The following is a 14,336-nucleotide window of genomic DNA, read 5'->3' as shown; positions in this document are numbered from 1 at the left end:
AGTAGGTGAGACGCAGGCGTATCGTATGCGTTGTTCAGTTTTTCGACCCACATAAATCCTGCGGAATGTGCTAAGGGGCAGACGAGTGCTGCTCATGTATTAAATGTGTGCTCCTTACATACAACCTGACTGTTAGAAATGAGGAAATTAGACAGTTAGACAGAGTATAGTTTGTGTGAGTTTTCTACAGGCACTTCCACATCACCTGCACACCCCGTGCATGCAGCATCCACGCGCAGACACTAAGAAGCCAGTACCTGTACATACTAATTAGAGTGTGGTGTAAGGACACCATACAACAGAATCACCCGTACATCATAGGTGCTGGCGGCTTACGAACACATGCTACAATGGTAGGTTTCATTGTCATGACATCCTATGAGGTGGCTGTACGAGCATCAAATTAACTGCAGGACTAACCTTAAGATGTGGCCACTCCTCTCTATGGCCATCTAAGAGCCCAGATAACCCTACATCACCCATGCAGGTCAAAATGATCAAGGCCTGAAATAAGTTTCTGGGCAGACAGTGAGCAACCAACCCTCCATCATGTTATTAGCACAGAACACATGGTGTGCTATGAGTAACGTCCGGGTTACAACACATAAACAGGTGAGTCCTGGGGTGATGTCCCTTCTTGTATACAGTATTGTTTTGAGTATAGCATTTGACTTTGCCATGATTGCAGCCTTCCTCTTTAACTCTTTGCCTCTTCGCCTCCTCTCTCTACCACCCTTGCAAACCATCAGAGGGATGTGTGTGTTTGTGAGGCGTGCCTGCAAGCGTGTCTTTAAGTGCCTGTAGGCGTGTGACAGCAGAGATGGATTGGTCTGTATTTAGAGAAGCAGAATATCAATAAACAGAGGGGGGAAATCACTTTTGTGCTTTTTCTGTTCCCCCCTTCCACATACACACTCACCCAGTGTTTTCTTGAGGCGCTGGATGGCTGGTGGAAGGGTCATTTTGTACGGGGGTGCATTGCTTTCTGCTGTGGAGTGCCACAGGTTGCTTAACAAGGGCTTGAAAAATGGGCTGCTCCTTTAAGGAGGCGAGGATTGATTGACCAAACACCCCTTTTATCTTCTCCTTTTCTCTTCGCCTTACTTCTGCCGGTCTTTTCCTCCACACATTGTCTGCCTTCTAGTTTTACATGTTTTACTGTAGATCTCCACTTTTGCTTTTTTTTATTTATTTATTTGTGGTCTCTTGTAAACTTTTATTGGTCTTTTCCATCTTTCTTGTGTCTATTGCTCCAGTTCTCCACGAATTCCTTAACTCCTCAAGCTTTCCTTTAGTATCCTTGTCACTCTAGCTCATTTACTTCCTGCATTTCTCTGCTCTTTTTGACCCTTCAGCTCTCTGGGAGTTTACACAAATGACTAAAGTTGGTTGGCGAATTGCAAAAATAAGCAACATTTTAATGTATTTACTATATTTTTCTTTCCTGATAATTTGCTGACCCATCAACTAAAGGAATAAAGTTATTTGTTGAACATTTCTGAAACACACTGGCCAATAAAGACCTAAAATTGAGTAAAGGCAGCTCAGGTGATCAGCGATAATGCTGCCAGTGGCATCCTGGGAGAACTAGAGAAGCAGTGGTGGAGATCGCCTCCAGCAGCCTGCAGTGGCATTTAATCTGAGCCATGAGAAGTGACAATAGTGATGGGAACAATGGGGAAAAAAAGCTGTGGGAGCACTATGAAAACCCGTGCGGGGAGTAAGAGCGAGGCAGATAAAGCTGCAGGGCTTGCTCCTGCTGCACACAGAAAATAATGGTGATCTGATGGCAGATGATGATATGCTGTGTTTTCACAATGAGAGTTACAACGACCATCAATGTCCTAATAAAACAAAAACCTTGATGGGGCAGAATGTGTTTCTTATGTCATTTTATTTGTTTAATTACAGTTTTTTCTTTCCTTCTTGTTTTTCCAACATCAAAATAAAAGGCAAAAAAATCTTTTTTCCTGCTCCTTTTTTGAAACTTATGCAAGTTTCTATTTTTTGTTTTTTTTTTGTGGGAACTTAATAAAACTACCTTATGTAGTTTATTAGTGAGTACATGTATATTTTCTTTTAACATGATGCAAATAAAAATTCAATCAAAATTACACTTGTCACAGGACAACTTGCCAGGTAAACAATCTAAAGTGTATTTATTTTTGGAAAATGAGAAGATGAAAGGTGTGTGAAAGGTTAAAAGATCAGATAACATCGTTCTGTCTCGTCTTTTCCCGTCACTTGAACCAAACAGCGGTGGAGGTGGCGCCATAAGCTGCCCAAAAATGCCTCCCGTATGAGCTCAATAATGTCCCGTATACACGTTCCAACACACATACATGAAATCGAAGGATAAATCAGGCATAAAAGCCCAATCCCTGTCTCCAGCTGATACCTAGAAATATCTTAGAGGGATGCTCCAGAACAAGATTGATTTATGCGTGGAAGCCTATTATTTAGCTTTATTGTTAGGCAAAAGGTAAGATTATTGTCCACATTGTTAAATCATTTTTGTCCATCATTTCTTTGCCTTTGAATGCTCATCAGCTTCCAGGTAGCGTAGTGTGAACCCTGCCGACTGTCGCCATGCTGATGATGTGCGTTTACATCATCTCTGCAGACTCCCTCACATTTCATCCTTCTGGGAGAACTGCGTTTGCAGGTAGGCAGCGCGCCTACCTGCAAACGCAGCGCCCCCTTCTCACACATGCACCGAGAGTACACAGTCAAGTTTCCTCATTAATCAGGTTTGGACACACGCTCATTCTCTGTGCATGGATGCTGCAAAATTTAGACACCTAAACACAAACACAAATATATGCTTAGGCAGCGAGGCTGTCATGCATAAATCTTCCTGTGCATGCGCATCCACATGCACACAACCAGACACACCAACACTCTACTAATGAGGCAGAAATGTTTGCAGCACTGTCACAAACCGCTCCGTTTGATCAGTTTCTGACTGCAGAATTAGCTCTCTCCTGCTTGTTTGTGTGTTTGCCTGAGACAATATTACTGTCGCAGCATATTTCCATACACATACAGAAAAAAACACCGTCTTTGCAGGAACTGTGGGCCTCAAGTCTGAAGGTGAGCAAAAGATAAAATGTATTTGGAGATTCATCACTAAGGATGTATGTCAAAGAAAATGTGATGACACAACACCTGGGTTCATCTAGTTTGACTGACAAATGAAAGATATAATTGATTAAAAAAAATAAGTTGGAAAGGTATAACTTAGAATATGTAAAGATAATTGCCAAAATGTATAGATAAAATTGGACAGAGTAAAATATAACAAATACAGACAAAATCAAACAAATAGCACCAGGAGATGTCCTGAAGACACCCATTATTTTACATATAAACAGTGCAGTAATACATCTACAAAGTTAGCTTTTGGTAAATCAAAACAGGTTTGTAGTTTTATCAACAGGTGGGGGGGTAGTTACAGAAATACTTGTAGAGTGCTCTCAAATGTTTGACTGATTAAACATAAATGTCACTTGCATTAGTCAGACAAATCTTCTGCAATCTTTTTTTTTTCAACTAGAAACATTTTTTTTGCCCTTTCCTGACAACTTCTATTGTTTTTCCAGTTTTTAACCTCCCTTAAAAGACCCATTCCAATCTCTTTGGTATTTCTAGTTCTGCAAATGCTGAATCCTAAAAAGTAAAAAGACCCTTGTTTCAAGAAAATTGTCGTATTCTCTGTCCTGCAAGAAAAGCAATCTTATCAAAAAAAAAAAAAAAACGTGTCCAAAAGCAGAATCATATTTGTTTTTGAAAACATGTCTTAGTGACCGGAGTTTTTTCTTAAATAGGAATTCTTGGTTAGACCATTTTTCTTACTCCATTGGCACATGTCTTTACATATTTAAAGAAAATCTGCCTTATTTCTACAGGACCTAATGTTGGACTGAACATGTTCTTGAGAGGAACATAAACAGATTAAGCTGAAAATTGCGTTTCTTTGATCAATTTGTTGTGAATCAGGAGCAGACCAAAAAAAAATGTGTGTGATGTAGAAAAAACGCTGGGCGGGCTACAAGCTCTGTGCTTCGATCTCTACGCAATGGGGAGGGAAAGGGGGCGAGTTGCTGCGTTCCAATGGTCCCATCCACAACTGAGGCAAACTTCACATGAACTACTGTTGCTCTGCAGAAACTATGTCCTAGGTTTTTGGATTTTGGCTTAAAGTGGCATAATCTTAACTGAAAGACCACTGGGAACGCTTTTAAAATGGATCAAAAGATGATCTGAGTGGGACTTTAACACTTTTTCAAGTTTAAGTCTTCAAGCGTTCATGCAAAAAACTGTTCTTTAACCTCCCCAAAACATTTGATTTTTTTGCCCTTTTAAATTCTGAAGCCCCCACTCACGTCTTGCCCCAAAAAACAATTCAGTGTACACCGCAGTTGCAACTCTATGCTGCAAACTTAGCATGGCTGTGAAAGTGTTTCTCCCCTACAAACTGACTGTGGAAGAGTCAAACACAGGTTTTTACCTCCTAACACACACACACACACACGCACACGCACCCACACACACACACACACCCACACACACACACACACACACATTCTTGCACATACTACATAGTGAGGTCCAGGGAAATCGCCAGAGAAGTGAGGACCAGCCTTTCTGGTTCACTTACATGAGTGTAAAACGCCCTTTTGGACACCAGAGGTCGTCCTTTTTAACAATATGAGGTTAGATTCTGGGTAACATTAAGTTTTTGATAAAAGTTTTAAACTGTGTAAGTGAGGACCAGCATGGAAAACACACTCCAGGTTTTTAGTTTTCCTGTGGATGAAATATTGATGTTAAAACTTAATTCCAGGAGAGAGTTATGGTACAAAAATTCTTTATAATCAATTCTACATTTGTTTTAAGTAATTGATTTTGCAACAATTGATTGTAAAACGGACTATGCATGCTTTCAAAGAAAAATAAAATTCAATTACAGTATTTTCAGGCTTTTTCTTTATTGAACACCTTTTAACAGCAAATCTGCTCATAGTAAAAAAACATAAATCCTTTAAAAAAGCATAAATCTTTTAGAAAAACAGAAATCTTTTGGAAAAACAGAAATCTTTTAGAAAAACAGAAATCTTTTAGAAAAATATAAATCTTTCAGAAAAACAAAAATCTTTTAGAAAGATATAAATCTTTTAGAAAAACAGAAGTCTTTTAGAAAAATATAAATCTTTTAGAAAAACAGAAATCTTTAAGAAAAATTTAAATCTTTTAGAAAAACAGAAATCTTTTAGAAAATTTAAATCTTTTAGAAAAACAGAAATCTTTTAGAAAAATTTAAATCTTTTAGAAAAAAAGAATTCTTTTGGAAAAACATTAATCTTTCAGAAAAACAGAAATCTTTTAGAAAGACTTAAATCTTTTGGAAAAATATAAATCTTTTAGAAAAACAGAAATCCTTCAGAAAAACAGAAATCTTTTAGAAAAATTGAAATCTTTAAAAAAACTGAAGTCTTTTAGAAAGGCTTAAACTTTTGGGAAAAATATAAAACCTTTAGAAAAACAGAAATCTTTTAGAAAAATATAAATCTTTTAGAAAAACAGAAATCTTTTAGAAAGACTTAAATCTTTTGGAAAAATATAAAACCTTTAGAAAAACAGAAATCTTTTAGAAAAATATAAATCTTTTAGAAAAACAGAAATCTTTTAGAAAGACTTAAATCTTTTGGAAAAATATAAAACCTTTAAAAAAACAAATCTTTTAGAAAAATGTAAATCTTTTAGAAAAACAGAAATCTTTTAACAAAAAATAAATCCAGAAACATAAATATATTGCACTTAAAAATAATAGAAATTGTGCATTAAATTAAGTAACATTAAATTAAAAGAGCAAAACAGGATAAATAATCCTAAATCATATTTTTCTTTTTCACTTTAATGATTTCATTGTAGACGAAGTATCTTATATCTTTCCATGACCTGTTTTTTAGTTCAGGAGACTCCTCGATGCAAATGCTGCAGTCAGTTTTTCCTGGTACCCTTCTAAGTCCAATAAAGCCGGCCATCTTTTGTGTGACTGCAGTTCTCTCTTCTTGGCTCCATGGCTTCTTAATGATTGCTCTTGGCAATTCTACAAATAAAAAAGAAAGCAAAAGAATTGAAGAAAAAATCTTGCAAAGTTTGTAAACAAATTTATAGTTTGAAAAGTCAAATGTTCTATTTTTCTCAAATCTCTGTTATTCTCAAAGTAGCTTGGGTAAATACATGACTACAGTAGGTGACCAAATATGTTCATAACATTTTCTTCAAAAACTAAAAATAAAACACAACCAATGCTTGAGTCTTAGCCCAACCTTCTGCAGATTTCATCTTCTTTTCTGTAAAAAGCAAGACTCAGACATTTATTTTACTTAAGCTTCCGGCCCTTCGGCTTCCCCTCTGACTGCTAAAAAATACTTAATAGCGAGCACCAACTAGTTCCAATGGTTCCTAAGTCACTATAGCCGAAGTTTGTGACCCTGCATGGTGAAATGGCATCAGCTGACTCAGAAGCGGCCAGAAAATATTCTGATAGCTGAGGAAGAAAATCATGGAGAATAATTATCATCTGGATGAATAAATGGTGGATGAACACGGCCTCTTCTGGAGGAAGCCACGCTCAGAAACACGCTGCTGTCAGACTGACGCGCCATGGCCAACGCTTAAATCTGCAGGACCTCTCGCACTTAACTGATGAAAGAGGAAACACGGCTCCTGGTTTTAAGGCACAGAATGACAGAGAGACAGTCCTAATGTGTGTTATAAATTACACTACGGTCTATTTCTGTGAATAAAATAAAAAACTATTTATGTTCAGCAATATTCCAATGTTCTTTAATGAATGTTTCACAAAGCATTAAACATGTTTCAGAAGGTTTTTTGATGTGGAAGGATCGGTGACGGGCATTCTTCGGCCGCAGCAGGGGGTGGGGTTGGGGGGTGGTTCTCCGTATTCACGGGTGTGTCTGGTCCCTATGGTCCCTAACCCCAGCGAATATGGGGGGAATACTGGAAATAATTAAAGATCAGTACAGTATTCCCTCCATATTCATGGGAGTAAGGGACTGGAGACACCCAAGAATCCACAGAATCTGCAAATACAGGAAACCACCCCAACCCACTGCGGAAGATTGTCCGTCACCGATCATTACTCATCAAAAATAGACTGTACCGTACTCTACTTTATAACGCACATTAGGAGTGTCAATCTGTCTCTCTGTGCCTTAATACCAGGAGTATGTTCTTCCTCCTTCATTAGTTAAGTGAGAGCTCTGCATCTCTTCGCCGCGAGGGTGTTCCACGTCCCGCTGTGCCACGGAGGAGAAGTGCTTTACTTCACGTGGGTGTGATCTGATGCACAGAAGTTTACATTCAAATGTATATAATGTATTTTTGTTTTATGCATTATGCATACATTTTAATGTAAAACACTAAAATTTGAGAATTCATTTCCATTCATTTTCTATACCCTTTATTCCCTTTCGGGGTCACAGGGCTGCCGGAGCCCATCCCCGCCACTTGGGCGAAGGCAGGGGATGCCCTGGACAGGTCGCCAGTCTGTTGCAGGATTTGAAAATACTTTAATTTAAACTTTAAATGGACATTTTTAGATGAAATGTTCTCTTAAACTTGTCCTTTTCACAGCAATTAGAAATATGTTTATATAGACATACTGGAACTCATCTTTTGTAACCTGACCCTGCCTCTGTTTGCCTGCCAGCTGCCCGATCGTTGCCTCGATTTTTGCCCACCCGTGTCTCTCCTCCGAAGATTTTTTTTAAGAGGTAAGATCTCCAATCTTACCTCTTTTCTTTGAAATCAACTTTTTTTTCTTTTGTCCACCAGAACTTGAGACCTGCCCGCCTCCATCTGAGAGAGATGTAATTAATACAGGTCTTAAACTACAGTAAATAACTGAGGTTTTCAAAGCTTAACGTACCATCATCGTCATCATCATCGTTATCATCATCGCCACCACGATGTTTCGGTGCATTCCTTTTGGTGAGTCCTTTTTTCTTTCGTCCACCAGAGCTTGAGGCCTGCCCGTCTCCATCTAAGAGAGATGTAATTAATACAGGTCTTAAACTACAGTAAATAACTGAGGTTTTCGAAGCTTAACGTACCATCATCGTCATCACCATCGTTATCATCATCGCCACCACGATGTTTCGGTGCATTCCTTTTGGTGTGTCCTTTTTTCTTTCGTCCACCAGAGCTTGAGGCCTGCCCGTCTCCATCTGAGAGAGATGTCATTAATACAGGTCTTAAACTACAGTAAATAACTGAGGTTTTCGAAGCTTAACGTACCATCATCGTCATCATCATCGTTATCATCATCGCCACCACGATGTTTCGGTGCATTCCTTTTGGTGTCTCCTTTTTTCTTTCGTCCACCAGAGCTTGAGGCCTGCCCGTCTCCATCTAAGAGAGATGTAATTAATACAGGTCTTACGCTACAGTTAATAACTGAGGTTTTCAAAGCTTAACGCACCATCATCGTCAACGTTATCATCATCGCCTCTACTCTGTTTCGGTGTGTCCCTTTTGGTGTCTCCTTTTTTCTTTCTTCCACCAGAGCTTGAGGCCTGCTCGTCTCCATCTAAGAGAGATGTAATTAATACAGGTCTTACACTACAGTTAATAACTGAGGTTTTACAAGCTTAATGCACCATCATCGCCATCATCATCGCCATCATCATCGCCACCATGATGTTTGAGTGCATCCTTTTTCTTTTTTTCACCAGAGCTTGAGGCTTGCCTGTTTCCATCTAAGAGAGATGTAATTAATACAGGTCTTACACTACAGTTAATAACTGAGGTTTTACAAGCTAAATGCACCATCATCGCCATCATCATCGCCACCATGATGTTTGAGTTCATCCTTTTTCTTTTTTTCACCAGAGCTTGAGGCTTGCCTGTTTCCATCTGAGAGAGATGTAATTAATACGTTAATACATTATGACCTGATGAGATATAAATCTTGTTTTAGTTCAAATCTTTGTTATATTTTAAAGGCCTAAACCATGCAAAATCTATTTTTAGAGCATTTGTGTTTTAAAATGTTAATTCCTCACTATAAAAAAAACCCAAAATGGTATTTTGATCCATTCACACATTTCCGAGTATTCCTCTAAAGACCTGAACTCTGACCATCAGCCCCTCCTAACCCACGTAAATAAGCGCATTCTAGCGAACTGACATAGACCAGTGAGAACAGCCCCTTCTAGGCAGAATCTTCGCTGCCAGCACCCCCCCTTCGTAGGCTAACACAGACCAACTTTTAGGCCCTTTAATGCTGCTGTATCATTACATGATGACCAGTGGTTATCTGCATCAAATCTACAGAAGGAAGTAAATGTAAAAAGCAAACAAAAAAAATCCAAACATCAGTCTTACCTGATGAGATGCATTCTTCAGCTGTTGTATGGCATTCAGTTCGATCAAGATCTGCCATAGCAGCCTCCAACTGCAGGACAGAGAAAAAAAAGGCTAAATAAAATTGTTATTGGCAGCCTGAATTAATATAGGCTGCAAATAAAAAAATACACTTAAACCATGAACTTCATGAAGTGATGAACTTCTTTCAGTTCACCACTCTACTCCCCTCCTGAGGTTTATATTTGGTATATTTAACACATGAAAACAAAGTCAATAGCAGTACATAAAGGTGGACCTGTGGGCCATATGAATTCAGAGGATATCAAAGCTTCATTAGGTTGACAACTAAACAAATAACATAAAAATGTACATACACCAAAAATATTTTTCATCTGCTAAAAAACTGCTGCAAATTCAGTAAAACTAATATAAAATAAAGTGACATCAGGTAAAATTAAAGCCATAAGCGGCGTTGTATGGCCCGCAGATGCAACCCGCCTTCCGCGCCCAACTCTTCGCACCACTGCTGCCCTCACCGCCCTCACTTGCCACATTTGATCAAGTCTAGTCAAAACTGCTTACTCTAATTATTCTAACTATGCTATCTATGCTAATGTAGCTAAAAGTGCTAGCGTAGCTAAAAGTGCTAGCGTAGCAATCAGCGTCATCAACTCTCTCAGAAAAACACATTGCTCAAAATGCTAATGATGCTAAGTATGCTAGCTATGCTATTTTGGCTAAAGTGCTAGCATTATGATCAGCATCATCAACTCTCTCAGAAAAATATATTACCTAAAATGCTAATTATGCTAACAAGTCTAATGTGGCTACAAGTGCTAGCATAGCGATCGCTATACGTCATAAGATGGTAAAAAACCCACTTTTTTCAAAATGACTGCTTATCTGTTGATTTTATCTCCATAGCAACCATTTTGTGTTTTGGTCGCCTCGGAATGATGAACAGATCGACGTTAGTTTCAGACGAATCGGTAAAAGTAAACTTTTTGTTGTCCTTATCAACAGTGGTTTTGTGCTAGACACGCCCAGATTCCTTATATGTCCATACCCAGTGTTTTTCAATGTATTCAGTTTCAGGCATGAATGCATGCATTCAAATTTTCACAGTATTCCATTGAGCAACATAAGAGTTATAACAGTGCGCCACTTTGCTAGCTCACCACGTGCACGCCGTTCAAAAACTACAACTTCTAATTCCAACAGCATGCCATTGAAAAGGTTTCAAGATGATCGATGAAAATTCCAACGACAAGTTTATGTTTGAATCCGGTGGTAAAGGTGTTTTTTATGGAAAATTCAAGATGGCGGCCTTTTCCAGGGGTCAAAGGTTGACGAAACTCCAGAGGTGATTGTAGACTTACGCTAGGGAGTTGCGAGTCAAATTTCCTAAAAAAAACAATCGCTTGAAAATAAGTTAATTTTTCCATATTGTGTAAAACGCAAAAATCTCAAAATGGCAGATTTTGGCACAAAATGGCCGCCAAATCATAGGTCATGTCGCCATCAAATAATTAGGCCTATTTGAAATAAAGATATAAATTAACATTCATTGTACATAAATTATGGGAGTCAAATCTACAACAGCTAAACCATGGGTCTGAGAAATCTAAAAAAAATTATTAAATATATAAAAATGAATGAATTTTCAATGTTCACAGTAATTAAACTATCAGAATATAATATTTTTCAATAGAATATCTATCAATTTTGATATATTTTAATCTGACAGGAGCACATTCAAGTTCCTTTGAAAATAAAATTGTGTCAAAAAATATCCTACAGCAGTCCATTTATTGGCAGTTGTTATAATGCATTTCTCCCAATTAAGAACTTTTCTTCTAAACAGAAACTGCTGGTTCAACATACGATAAGAGTGTGTTCTTTAAACCTAATCTAAATATAAACAGTTTTGATAATAGATTTAATCATCGTTAATCATCTGACCTGTGCATTTTGGAAAATTGATAAAACCCATAAGGCCTCTTAATTTAGTGTCATGTCAGGTGTGGTTAAAAACAGATTTATTAAACTATTAAGAGATAACCAAAATAACTCTAATATGGTAACAACATGTAACTTACAAACCTATTATTTATGCTCAATAAAAAACATATTAGGCTACTTAGAAGCTCCATGTAAAAGCTCCTGCTGAAATAAATCAAATAGAACAACTTAAATTCATGACTAAAACTCAAGAAAGATGATTGAGCACCCCCCCCCCCCTTCTCCCATGCACCTGGCTCTTAGCTGTTGCCGTGCAGACTTACTTCTCCTCCCCCACTGGATGAGCTTGTTTGAGCATTTTTGTGAGTTATAAAACTCTCAGTGGGAGAATAAAAAACAAAATAAAGATTCTCAGCTTAAAGAGTCAAATTTTTAACATAAATGAGCTGTTTAAAAGATTTAATAATCTGCATGCCCTGGTTTTCAATCATAGCTTGTTGGGTTTCAATTAAAAATAAAATATAAATTGACAAAAACAAACTATTTAAAAATACAAAAAACATTAAATAAATTGTTTTCTTACCTGTGCCTTTTCATGCCTTATTTCACACTCTCCATGGTGAGTCTGCAACTTCTTGATCCCCTTTTGAAAACGCTCCATCTTGTCACTAAGCAGCTCCCTGCAGGTGTGGACTTTTGCCCTCACTGCTCTCTGGCAAAGCGCTGTGATTGGCTGATTCTGATGGGCCCATTAATTGAGCGGTGGAGGAGGGGTGACACCCTGCTACTTCATGAAGCCTAAAACTCCTCACTGAGTTTCCAGATATTGTTGGCCGTTTTTTCTTTTCAAATTAAATAGATAGATCAGAGGTGCTCACACTTTTTTGGCGTGTGAGCTCATATATATATAGACATATATATGTATCTATATATATATATATATCTATATATATATATATATCTATATATATCTATATATATATATATCTATATAGATATATATCTATATATATCTATATATATATATAGATATATATATATATATATATATATATATATATATATATATATATATATATATATATATATATATATATATATATCTATATATATCTATATAGATATATATATATATATATATATATATATATATATACAGTAAATCCGCGTTTTTCGCGGGGGTTATGTTCCAAAAAGAACCCATCATGGGCAAAATCCGTGAAGTAGAAACCTTTTTTTTAACAATTATTATACAATTGAATACTCTATTATACATTGAAAAGAAAGAAAAAAACATTTTACAGGCTCAAGCATTTGTATCACAAATAAAAGTACTTTAGAAACTTTTTTCAACAAATAACTTCTGTACTGTACTGTCAAATAATAATTTTAATCATCGATGTGAACAGAAGGGTTCAAATTGCAGAGATAAGCACTGCCCACCGCGACCCGAGTAATTGGATTAAATGGGAGAAAATTTAAAATGATTTTGAAAAAAATACAAAGTACAGTGGGACAAAATAGTGACTCAGGTGTATTTCACTGCTCTTCAGACTGAGCCGCTGCATCCTGACTCCGCTCTGTAGTGTTTTCTTCTTTTGCAGCCCGCGGTGCCGCAGGTGCTTTTGCTGGTCCACAGAGTTTTTTCGACATTATGGGTTTTGGAGAAACTCCAAATTGCAACAGTATTTGCACGTACGTAATGTAAATTTGGCAAGCTGTTTTACGTACATGTACATATTATACTGCAATTTTATTGACGCACAGATAGAGAAGAAGCGGAGTGACTTTTGAGCCAATCAGAATGCAGAACACCATGCGCAATGCAAATCCGTGAAATAGCGAAACCATGAAAAGTAAACCGCATGATAGCGAGGGATCACTGTATGTATATGTGTATATATATATATATATATATATATATATATATATATATATATATATATATATATATATATATATATATGCAATTATTTTGAGACTAAAATACAGTTTAATAAATATAGTATTTTGAAATATTAGTACATAACACTCTTTGATAATTCCTCACTGAGTCTCCAGATATTGTTGGCCTTTTTTATCTTTTCAAATTAAATAGATCAGGGGTGATCACATTTTTTTGGCAAATGAGAGAATATATATATATAAAAAAATTGCCCCTTTCACCCTTCCATAGGTGGTTTTTCACTCAAGCTCGGGTCCTCTACCAGAGGCCTGGGAGCTTGAGGGTTCTGTGCAGTATTCTAGCTGTTCCTAGCACTGCACTTTTCTAGACTGAGAGGTCTGAGGTGTTTCCAGGTGTCTGTTGTAGCCACTCCTGCAGCTTGGGGGTTACTGTCCCCAGTGCTCCAATTACCACAGGCACCACTGTCACCTTCACTTTCCGTGCTTTCTCCAGTTCTTCTGAGTCCCTGGTATTTCTCCAGTTTCTCATGTTCCTTCTTCCTGATGTTCCCATCGCTTGGCACTGCCACATCCACCACAACGGCTTTCCTCTGTTCTTTATCCACCACTACAATGTCTGGTTGGTTCGCCATTACCATTCTATCAGTCTGGATCTGGAAGTCCCACTGGATCTTTGCCCTCTCATTCTCTACCACCTTCGGGGCTGTTTCCCATTTTGACCTTGGGGTTTCCAGTTCATATTCTGCACACATGTTCCTGTATATTATTCCAGCCACTGGATTGTGGCGCTCCATGTATGCTTTACCTGCCAGCATCTTACACCCTGCAGTTATGTTCTGGATTGTTTCAGGCACCTCTTTGCACAGCCTACACCTTGGGTCTGGTCTGGTGTGGTAGATCTGAACCTCTATAGGTCTTACTTAGAAGCCAGCACAATGGCAAAAATAAGACCCAGGCAATAAACAGCTACGCACTGCCATTTATCAGATACCCTGCAGGAATAATAAGATGGCCAAAGGAAGAGATACAGACCACGGATGTTAAAACATGAAAGCTCCTCACCATGCATG

The 14,336-nt window shown here is 37.6% G+C and overlaps 1 protein-coding gene across 2 annotated transcripts; it reads right to left on the bottom strand.

Annotated features, from left to right (window-relative positions):
- Window positions 1-5,795: 5,795 nt before the first annotated feature.
- Window positions 5,796-12,249, bottom strand: LOC111947874 (sarcoplasmic reticulum histidine-rich calcium-binding protein-like). 2 transcript variants are annotated; one of them, XM_023958252.1, is made up of 10 exons: window positions 11,945-12,249; window positions 9,418-9,487; window positions 8,860-8,946; window positions 8,691-8,789; window positions 8,513-8,620; window positions 8,329-8,442; window positions 8,145-8,258; window positions 7,961-8,074; window positions 7,825-7,890; window positions 5,796-6,112 (listed from the first exon to the last, which is right to left on the bottom strand). In XM_023958252.1, the coding sequence occupies exons 1-10, from the start codon at window positions 12,020-12,022 to the stop codon at window positions 5,892-5,894; spliced, it is 1,071 nt and encodes a 356-aa protein (XP_023814020.1). In that variant the 5' UTR covers window positions 12,023-12,249; the 3' UTR covers window positions 5,796-5,891. The 2 variants fall into 2 exon arrangements, with proteins under 2 accessions (XP_023814020.1, XP_023814022.1); XM_023958254.1 differs by having other exon boundaries at window positions 8,703-8,789.
- Between the last annotated feature and the right edge of the window lie 2,087 nt (window positions 12,250-14,336).

Source organism: Oryzias latipes, chromosome 9 (assembly GCF_002234675.1).
Source record: "Oryzias latipes chromosome 9, ASM223467v1".
In the NCBI taxonomy this organism is placed as follows: Eukaryota; Metazoa; Chordata; class Actinopteri; order Beloniformes; family Adrianichthyidae; genus Oryzias; species Oryzias latipes.
The sequence above is the reverse complement of the archived record's forward strand: the minus strand, read 5'-3'. Positions and strand labels throughout refer to the sequence as shown.

Excerpts from the sequence above, each read along its gene's own strand:
- LOC111947874 (XM_023958252.1), bottom strand. The coding sequence starts at position 12,022 with ATGGAGCGTTTTCAAAAGGGGATCAAGAAGTTGCAGACTCACCATGGA. Across the intron at positions 8,947-9,417 it reads TGAAGAATGCATCTCATCAG|ATGGAAACAGGCAAGCCTCA; the intron begins GTAAGACTGATG and ends CATCTCTCTCAG. Across the intron at positions 8,621-8,690 it reads CGATGATGATGGCGATGATG|ATGGAGACGAGCAGGCCTCA; the intron begins GTGCATTAAGCT and ends CATCTCTCTTAG.